At 39.9% G+C, this 10,900-nt stretch overlaps 1 protein-coding gene across 1 annotated transcript; it reads right to left on the reverse strand.

Moving 5' to 3' along the window:
* Positions 1-7,502: 7,502 nt before the first annotated feature.
* On the reverse strand, positions 7,503-8,526 carry LOC146372316 (trace amine-associated receptor 1-like). Its single transcript, XM_084953696.1, has one exon. The coding sequence runs from the start codon at positions 8,445-8,447 to the stop codon at positions 7,503-7,505; it is 945 nt and encodes a 314-aa protein (XP_084809822.1). The 5' UTR covers positions 8,448-8,526.
* Between the last annotated feature and the right edge of the window lie 2,374 nt (positions 8,527-10,900).

The raw sequence follows: 10,900 nt of genomic DNA on the forward strand, positions 1-10,900 counted from the left end.
CCCAGATAGGCCACAGTCTGTACAGGAGCTCACTCATGCCCTGATCCACATCTTAAAAGAGGACAATATGCACTGTGTCATAAGAAGCATATCCAGACATCACTGAAGTGAATAGGCACACTGGGCCCATACTCACTACTAGTGGTGCAACGGATCAAAAAACTCACGGTTCGGATCGGATCACGGTTTTAAGTCACGGATCGGATACATTTTCGGATCAGCAAAAAAAGACAAGACAAATGTAACTGTCCGTTTATTTAGTTAAGTATTTTTTGCCCTTTAAAAAACATTCAACTCTAGAATCATTCCACACAATTATATAAAAACAAATTAAGGTGCATTATAGGGCATTTAAATATTTCCTTTAATGTGGGCACAATCAAAAACAACTTAAAATTCAATTTAAGGTATCATTGCTTCTTACTTTGAACATTTGGAGAATGAAATAAAAACTAGCTTATGTCCACATCATCAAAAAAGAAGAAAGAAAGCAAAGCAGATGTGAGCTTATAACTTCATTTTTTTTTTCAAAAAGATGAGGATGTCTACATTTTCTGGGGAGAGTGTAGACCTCTTTGCTGTTACTATGTCCCCTGCTGTTGAGAACACCCTCTCGCTAGGCACTGAAGTGGCAGGCACAGCCAGATAGCGTCTTGTCATTATGGCAAGGTGAGGGTATTTACATTCATTACTTTTCCACCATGTCAGTGGATCACCATCCACTGGAATGCCACTTGCTGCCTCATAGGATGCCACCTCCTCTTTGATGGTGTCAGCAAAGGCCTTGCTGCCCATGTCCTTCTGTACAAAGGTGTCGCCAAAAAGCTCTGCCATTGCCGACTTCTTTTGAGGAGGACTTGTGTCTGCTCCTGTTGGTGCTGCTTGACCCTACAGGGAAAGTTACTTTATTGATTAAAACAATTATTTTTTAAAAGAATATTTCATTGACATTAAAATGTGGCAATAACTTTGAAGAAAAACATTATCATTAAAAATAAAAAATGTATAATTTCTAAATATTTATTTTCTTTACCTCTTCACAGTCTGCAGTGCCAAGACTGCTCAGTCTCAGTAGTGAGATCACTGTATGTCCTCAGGCGTAGGGCAATGTCTAGGTGAGACAGGGACTTGAACCTTGGATCAAGTGCAGTAGTTCTGTGAAGGTACTCCTGTAGGGCTGGTGGTGAAGTGTATCTGTGCTTCAGGTCCTCTGTAATGGTAGTCTTGACATCTCTTGTGATGGTGCTGTCTTCCTCACTTGGGACCATGGATTGTAAGATCCTTGTTTTCAGAGGCAGGATCATGGACACATGGTGCAGTTTCAGTGCTCAACAGAGTTCTAACCGCTTTGAGGGTTTGAGCAGCTGGAGGACCTCCTCTGCCACTCTAACATCATCATCAGGCAAGGTGACGATGTCTCTGACATTTTTCTTCAGGGTTTTGTCTGTTAGTGCGGAGTATATAGCTGTCTGTTGCTCATGATAACGTTCCAACATATGTATGAGTTTATGAGTAGGCAGTTGTAGCATATCTTGCTTGGTCTTAAGCACATGAGCAGCTGTTGAACTTCGGTGCAAGTAGGAATCCACCTTCCTTATCCTCCCAAGGAGGCGGTCCATCTTGCTCACTTTCCCTTTTGGGATGCTAAATTAATTGCATGTGCAAAGCACCCTATCTGTGGGCCCAGTCCTGCCTCGTTCACTGCATTTATTTGGTTTTTAGCATTATCTGTTGTGACTGGGATATTGGTATTGGGCCTCTCTATCCTCCACTCTGCCACCGCTTCCGTCAGTAAGTGCGCCAGATTTGTACCCGTGTGACTCTTATAGAGGGGGCGTGTCTATTCAATTCAATTCAATTCAATTTTATTTATATAGCGCCAAATCACAACAAAAGTCGCCTCAAGGTGCTTCATAGATACAGAGAAAAACCCAACAATCATATGACCCCCTATGAGCAAGCACTTTGGCGACAGTGGGAAGGAAAAACTCCCTTTTAACAGGAAGAAACCTCCGGCAGAACCAGGCTCAGGGAGGGGCGGCCATCTGCTGCGACCGGTTGGGGTGAGAGAAGGAAGTCAGGATAAAAGACATGCTGTGGAAGAGAGACAGAGGTTAATAACTGCAGTACAGGGCTTCGTATCTCCCACTCTGCTGTGATGTAATGAGCGGTTACGGTCACGTAGTTTTCCGTTGCCCTGGAAGTCCAACCATCTGTAGACTTTTTCTCCGCCACGAGCCTTGATGCTCTCTTTTTGACAGAGACCTGGATTCGCCCTGGTGAGTCGCTTCCCTTTTCTGAGCTTCTCCCCCCGGACTGTGTGTTTTTTAGCTCTCCGAGGCTTACCGGTAGAGGCGGTGGCTTAGCCTCAGTCTCTAAATGTAAATACAAAGTCCAACAGCTACCCTGTCCTTCCTACCTCAGCTACGAGGCTCAACTTCTGGAGATGACCGCCTCGCGAACTTCTCTGTTTGTTGTGGTTTACCGGCCACCTAAATATAATAAGACTTTTATTCATGAATTTGCTGACCTTCTTGGTTCAGTTATTTTTAAATATGACTGTGTGCTTATTGTTGGTGATCTTAACATTCATATCTGCTGTAATGACGATCCGTTAGCCAAAGATTTCCTTGCATTAACAGACTCTTTTAATCTTGTCCAGTGGGTTAATCAACCAACCCACGCTAGGGGCCATACTCTCGATCTGTTTTTTTCATATGGCTTGGACATTAGCATTAAGGATATAAGCAATGTTGGGATTTCTGATCACTTTCCTGTTATCTTTGATGTTAACTTATGTACTTCTGAACTTCACCCTGAGTCTTTCCTACGCCCTACACGTATAATTAATTCTGGAACTGTGGAGAATTTTTCAACGTCTTTTCCGAAACTTGCCTCCTCCATTCCTGACTGTTCCCTATCTTCCACGATTGATGACTTTGCTAGTACCTTTTTTTCCACATGCTCCTCCATCCTCAATACTGTTGCCCCTGTTAAAATGAAGCACCCTAGGTCCTTTTCCTGATGCTGGCTAAACAATTCTACACGTGCCTTGCGACGTGTGTGCCGCCGGGATGAGAGAAGATGGAAGAATGATAGACTCCAGGTTTCTTATGATATCCTGCGTGCCCGCCAGTTGCAATTTCAACTTGCTGCTAAAATGGCTAAAGCTGCCTTCCTATCTAAAATTATTCTTACTCATGGTCACAACCCCCGATCCCTCTTTAATGTTTTCAATTCATTGGTTAACCCCTGTCCTGAAATGCCACTGGCGTGCTCTCCTGCTCTCTGCTCATTTTATTCATAAAGTTCTACATCTTAAGTTCTCGCTCCCTTCGGTGCCGAGTTTTACTCCCACCCCTGGTTGTTCATTATCATTTCAACAGTTTGAGCCGGTGTCACTCCATACTCTCAAGCGACTTATTGACCAATCAAAGAAAACCTCTCCTGCTTATGATATCCTTCCATCTCGTATAGTTAAGGATTGCTTCAGCGTAAATGGACCCAGCATCCTATCTCTAATGAATATATCCCTACTTGCAGGCTCTGTTCCTTTAGCCTTCAAACACGCTGTTGTCCAGCCCGTTCTTAAAAAAAGGAACCTTGATCATAACGATCTTGGAAACTATAGGCCAATCTCTAACCTTCCATTCCTGTCCAAAATACTGGAGAGGATCCTTCTTTGACAACTCCAGCCGTATTTGGATCCGAATGCCATTTATGATAAATTTCAGTCTGCTTACAAACCCTGTTATAGTACTGAAACGGCCTTGCTCAGAGTCCTCAATGATCTCCTTCTGATTGCTGACTCTGGACGCTCTTCAGTCTTGGTCCTACTAGATCTATCCTCGGCTTTTGATATGGTAGATCATAACATCCTATTAGTGAGGCTTGAACACACAGTTGGCATTGGAGGTGCTGCCCTTGATTGGTTTAAGTCATACCTTTCTAATAGGTCCTTCTCGATCAATTTTGGCCCTTATTTCTCCTCTGCTGCACCTGTCTCCTGCGGCGTGCCTCAAGGATCTGTCCTTGGCCCCCTGCTCTTCTCACTGTATATGCTCCTCTTAGGCGCAATCTTTGAGAAGTATAACATTACACATCATTGTTATGCCGATGACATACAGATGTATTTCGAACTAACTGATGATCCCGCTATGTCTTTGTACAGCTTTCGCGAGTGCATGCGTGAGGTCAAAAATTGGCTCGCAGGTAATTCTCTTATTCTAAATGGCAGGAAAACTGAAATTATCGTGTTTGACAGCAGAGTCCCCCGTGGCCAACTCTGTGACACCCTCGGTTCCTTTAACAGTTTCCTCACCGACACTGTTAGTGACCTGGGTGTATTCTTGGACAGCTCTTTTAAGTTCGACAAACAAGTGTCTTCTGTTGTTAAATCTTGCTTCCATCAATTGCGTCTTATTAGCAAGGCCAGACATTATGTTCCACATAGGGACCTTGGAAAGCTTATCCACGCCTTTGTGACATCTAGGTTGGATTATTGCAACTCACTTTACTTCGGTCTTAACTCTCCTCTCCTCCATAGACTCCAAATTGTTCAGAATGCGGCTGCTCGTCTCCTTACTAGTAGTGGGCGCCATGTCTCTATTACCCCTGTCCTTGCTGACCTGCACTGGCTTCCCGTTAAGTATCGCATTCAATTCAAAATCCTGCTGCTTACCTTCTGAATTTTTAACAATATAGCGCCAAGCTACCTCATTGAGCTACTTAGATTATACACCCCTACTAGAGCACTAAGATCATCTTCCCAGTCACTCTTGGTACTCCCAAGATCCCGGCTGAAGACTAGAGGTGACCACGCGTTTGCCTTGGCTGCACCTGATTTATGGAATAACCTCCTCATCGCTATACGCGAGTCTGATTCCATCCATTTCTTCAAATCGCGGTTAAAACCCACTTATTTAGCCTCGCCTTTTCTACCAGTTAATGCCTGCTTGTCAGTTAGCTTAATGCTTATTCTTTTCTTTGGCTTATTCTTAATTACTTTTAATCATTTTAAATTTTTTTGACTGTTTTATCCTTTACACTTAGTTTCCTTTTATGCTTTTATATGCAATTCTTTTGCTTTTGTGTTTTAATGCCATTCAACCTGCTAGCATGTTTTGGTACCTTGCCCCATAGCCCTCATCCTTCCCTGTTACTTCATCCTACTCTCTTGCATGTTAAGCACTTTGGTACACCACTGGTTTTAAATGTGCTATATAAATAAAGTTTGTTGTTGTTGTGTTTTATCCACCACCCTTTACCCATCTACATATTTAACGGGGAAGCCAAAATGCTCCCACACATGAGATTTAAGTGATGCTGGAGGTTTCTCGAGCTCCTCTGCTCCTTCAGTTGGTCCGCTAGCGCTGGCCATGACTATTGCTTGAAAGACTGACCATGCGCAGATTGCGCATGAAACTTGTGCAGTGAAACTTTTTTTTTTCTTTTTCGAATCTTCGGATCACGTGCGTACCGAACCATGGAGAGGGATCGGTTCGGATCACGGGTCAACAGTGATCTGTTGCACCACTACTCACTACTGAGCCACAATGACAGAAGAGACACAAACAAAATATAGCATAAAACAGTATCTGTCCCTCCTTTTATTTGTGTTATAGTGAATGTTATGTGAGGCCTAATGTTAACATAGAGTCAGTTTGATGGGTCTCTGTAAACATCATGTTACCAGTATGATCTAGTAAGAGTATAATGGATTGAAATGGAATTCATTATAATAACACAGTTCAATAGTATTTCTTCACTAGCGGTTGGCAAGCCATCTCAACGAGCAATTTCCTTCAGTGACCTGAAACTGGACCTTCACTGAAGGTCCAGTTTCAGCTCTCCCACCTTGTGTTATCGGCGTTCTGAACAGAGGAGAAAAAAGGGCCAAAGAAACACACTTACACAGATTCTTTAAGTCTCCAATGTACGGGAACCTAGCTTGCTTTAAGAGGCCAATGATATGTTATTGGCTGAGGAGAAACTCCCTCTCTTGTAGTCAGACCTTAACTGGCCCAACAACATGCAGGTGTGTGATAATGTGTCACACTCAGGTGCAGAGAGAATAGCAGAAATACTCAACTTTGGAACACAAAGCAAACCTGACGCACACACACACATTCTCTCACACACAAGAAGAGGGAAAAAGAGAGTGAAAGAGGGGAAAAGGTTTACTGCATTTAAACTCCCACTTTTAAGACAGTGAAATGAAAAAGCTTTTTTGTGGGTGGCATAAACATATTTTTTCTCAGTGTTGCTGTTCAGATACATGATTCAGTTTCTTTGATGGGAACACGTGTGTTATGTGTCGCCTGAAAAAAAGTTGTTCCCATGTTCAATATATATTTAGTTTTCCTGTTGAGATATACTGTGTGTATGTATGTACGTATGTTTGTAAATGAAAAATTAATAAAAACAGACTTTTTGGGTTAATTTAGTGTGAGCAATGAAAAATGTCACCATCCTAAGGCAGTAATTAAAATATCATGTCACTACTGTTGTTGCTCTTTTATTGTTTTCTGCTCCAAACATCTTTACCTTATGTAATTGCCAAGTGCTAAAGTTAGACCTTTCTTGGAGCTGTTTGGGAGAAAGTTAGCTCTGTGTACAAGCAGACAAGCTTAAGGAATACAGATTCAACAGTCATTCACACGTTTAATTAGGGATTATGTGTTGTCGTGTTTCATTTACACAGTACACACAAGGGAAGTGGACTAAACACCTGTAATTACAGACAAGCAGACAAGCAGACAAGCTTAGGGAATAAGGATTCAACAGTCATTCACACCTTTAATTAGGGACTCTGTGTTGTCGTGTTTCATTTACACAGTACACACTTAATTTTTTTTTTAAAAAAGAGACAGAATTATTATAACAATTATGTACATGTTTATTGTAACATTATATGCTGTTTGTCAACAAGGTCTTCTATAAGGGCAATACAGTAGTAGTAGAAGAATGATCATTTGTGTCATGCTCACTTTTAACAGCCATTCAATATATCTTCATATTTTATAGAAACTTGATAATTACATGAACAAGCTCATTAACAGTGTACTGATAAAATCTGTACATAGGCAGTTCAGTCTGTGCATAGTGACAGTTGACTTACATAGTTGAAACTGTAATGAACAACATAGAGAAGATCAACTGTGGTGATATTTACCCATATGGAAAAGATATATATAAATCTTATAAAGTTTTTATCTGTCTTGTATGAAACTTGTATGAAAAGCATACAAGAGTGAAAACACATATAAGATCCCTTGAAAAATTATATAATGAAACTTGTATGTTTTGTATACTTACTAAAAAATATATGAAAGTAATGAGAAAGTGGCCACTTTCATGAGTAAATCATGTAAGCCTTATATGATTTATATATGATTTACTCATGAAAGTGGCCACTTTCATGAGTAAATCATATATGTTTTTACTATTTCTTTTCTATATGGGTACTCTTATTGATATAATTCATAATATATATATAGCTGTCAGTGTAGTTTTATGTTAGTAACATCACCTTGAAATATTTTTCCAGAAATTATCATTTTAAAAGCTCTTCTAAACCAAGTGTAAAAGAAAGCATAAATAAAGGGATTGAGCATTGAGTTAGAAATTGAAAACCAGTTAAATGGTTCAAGAAGCACATAAAGTATAAAACTATCCAGAGGAAAAAATGAATAACTAAGAAAAAGAGGAACCCAAAAAATTAAAAATATTCCAATAACTATGGTTAATGTCTTTGTGGCCTTTCTCTCCTTATTGGAAACTGCTTTAGACTTTGTGTTCTGAGAAGTTGTATTATGGATGCTGCGTGCCTGCCTCAGTGCAACAACAAGAATTTTGGTGTACATGGAAAGTAAAACTATTGTTGGGATATAATATGCTACCACTGATGCGGCAATGAGAGCGAAAGCGCAACTTGTGTCACATTCGTCTGGAATAAAAAACATCAGGAAGACAAAAATTCCACACAAGATAGCAACAGCCCAACTTCCAAGGCCCATCTTCATGGCAACACAATCAGTTATTTTAGTTTTATATATCAGAGGGTGGCAAACAGCATAATATCGATCAACAGAAATACAGCACAAATTTAATAAGGAAGATACACCTATTGTTATATCCAATGTGCTTCTTAAGTTGCACAGTAAACTGTGTGTATTGATACATGGCTTTAGAGACACTGTCATGCTCAAAGGAAATATTAAAGCACCAATTAGTAGATCAGCCACAGCCAGAGAGAGGATAAGGTAGTTAGTAGGAGTGTGGAGATATCTAAAGTAAATTATAGAAATTATCACAAGAAGATTTCCACATATTGTAATAAGCATAAATGAGCTGAGGACAACATATAATAACACACATAATTTGTTCTCTTGTGAATCGCAGAGAAGGAAGCTCATAGTATTAACAGTCACATTGAATAACTCCATGACTCCATGTCACAGCCCTGAAACAAGTTTCAATTTTCAGCATTCAAAAAAACATTTCTTTCTCTGTTCTCATGAACAAACAAACAAACAATATGCATTCTTTAGGTTGTCTACATACCTGTATGAGGAGTGTGTTGAGTTTGTCTAACACTGTTAAGAGACTTTTAACATGACTGTAACATTTCTCAGCTAATTAGAATAACGAATACATTATGCACTTGTCCATTAAAAGTGAGAAACGTATGCCCGTTGCTGACATCACAAGTAGTGATGAGTTTGCATGTGTGTTTATGCATGATTTGTATCATCATCACAAATTAGATGAACTGGCAATAACTATTTGTGGCCACTTCTAATAAAAACAATTTGTTTTTAAGGAGATAGTGTACAGTTGACCTTTTTCATTGTTTGTTAACACCTGAGCACTGATAGCACAACATCTGCAGACACTATAGAAAAGCATGTCCATGATGATGAGTGCTAATATTGTTGTATCATCAGCAAGCGTGTTGATCTGATCTGTGCTGAATTTGGCAGTGCAGTCATCTGACACCACAGTAAAGAGCATTTGACAAAGTACTCAGCCCAGAGTGCAGCCCTGCTTTGGTGATTTCTTACTGCCAACACATACTGTCTGCTGTCTTTCTGGCAATAAGTCCAAAATACAATTACAGCATGAGATAATAAAACTGAGCAGAGACAGCTTCACCATCAGCTTCAAGCTGATTTTGTTAAAGCAGGGGTAGGCAACTCCAGGCCTCGAGGGCCGGTGTCCTGCAGGTTTTAGATATCACCCTGGGTCAACACACCTGAATAAAATGATTAGTTCATTATCAGGCCTCTGGAGAACTTCAAGACATGTCAAAGAGGTCATTTAGCCATTTAAATCAGCTGTGTTGGATCAAGGACACAACCTGCAGGATTCTGGCCCTCAAAGCCCGGAGTTTGACACCTTTGGTCTACATGCTCTTCCAGAGGGGTCCAGTGAGATCGAGGAGGGGGTAAGATTTTTAAAGTGACTGATTAACACTTAAAATCGAGCCAATGAATTATTTAAAAGAATATAGACCTCTTGTGCTGAAGGTAATTTAATCTGAAAGGAAGTGTTAAAACCAACATTTATAACATGTATATAAATAAGAACAGTGATTATTCTGCAGAGTAAATTCTGCATTATTTTAATATCATTATTCTGCCTGAAGTAAATATTTGAGAATAAAGAAATGATGACGCTCCACAGCTTTCATTCAGTTAGTCAAACCTACTCAACCTGAACATCTGAGCTCATCAGGGAACATTATCAGAAGTTCTTGGTGAGGATGGAAGACCTCAGATATGGGGACATGATGAGCATGACCCCTACCTTCAAAGGATGCAAGATTTATGCTTCCCTTAGTGACAACATTTGGCCTAAAGAAAAAACAGAAAGGAAGACAACAACAACTTGGGAAAGGAGTAATCATGCCTTCACATATTTGAAAAAGGAGGCAAACATATCTCTGAAAGATCAGAGAGTTTAAAAGCTTACATGCTTATGCTTTAAGAACAAAAAAGAGGAGAAAAAAAGAAGAGATGGGACACTCAGAAGAAGAAATCTGTATCACTGGAAGATTCTCACTTTAAATTGGACCTTTGGAGATGTGAGATGGGATAGAGGTAAGGCAACTTTCTTCTGCAGGTACTGGCCAATCACCAATAAACAATCGCTTTTGCCTTAACTGTATCTGCCCTGCGCTTTTCCCCTTTTCACAATGAACCCTAGGAATTTTACTGTCTCAACGTGACATAGAGACATTTCCAAAAGACACTGGTGAACCAGAAGGACATCGGACTTATGCTCCTGGACAGACTTTAAGAAAATAAGAATGTCATCAAGGTAAACAGGCACAAAATGATTAATGAAGTCATGTAGCATGTCATTGAAAAGGGGTTAGAAAACTGGGGGGGCATTAGCCAAAAAAAGTATGGCAATATTCAAAGTGGTCCAGATGTGTCTAAAAGGCTGCTTTCTATTCATCACTCTCTTTAATTCTTATCAGGTGGTAGGTTTGGTGAACAGTGATGCACCCGAAAAGAGCTGAAAAGCAGAGGACAAAAAAGGCAGAGGATATTTAGTTTTAACAGTAATTTTGTTTATCCCACAGAAATCAGTGACAGAAGTGTTACTGTCTTAAGTGACAGATGATTCCAGCGGCTAGTGTACTGTACAATCAAAACTGCTCCCAACAAACATAGATGTTTACATTAGCACTGTAACTTGCACTATTTTATCAACCGATTCACACTACAACCTGGGTTTGCCTCTTATCTGTATTTAATTTTATTTAATTCTAATAACTGTACAGTACTCTGTTTTTGGGTAACTATTGTCCTTGATGTAAATATGTAAAACAAAATGTGTATTTTTCTGTTATGTGACCTGTGTACTGTTTCCTTGTATATGTGTTTTAAAT

Source organism: Perissodus microlepis, chromosome 15 (genome assembly GCF_051167445.1).
Source record: "Perissodus microlepis isolate ML-2025 ecotype Zambia chromosome 15, ASM5116744v1, whole genome shotgun sequence".
Taxonomy (NCBI): Eukaryota; Metazoa; Chordata; class Actinopteri; order Cichliformes; family Cichlidae; genus Perissodus; species Perissodus microlepis.

Excerpts from the sequence above, each read along its gene's own strand:
- LOC146372316 (XM_084953696.1), bottom strand. The coding sequence starts at position 8,447 with ATGGAGTTATTCAATGTGACTGTTAATACTATGAGCTTCCTTCTCTGC.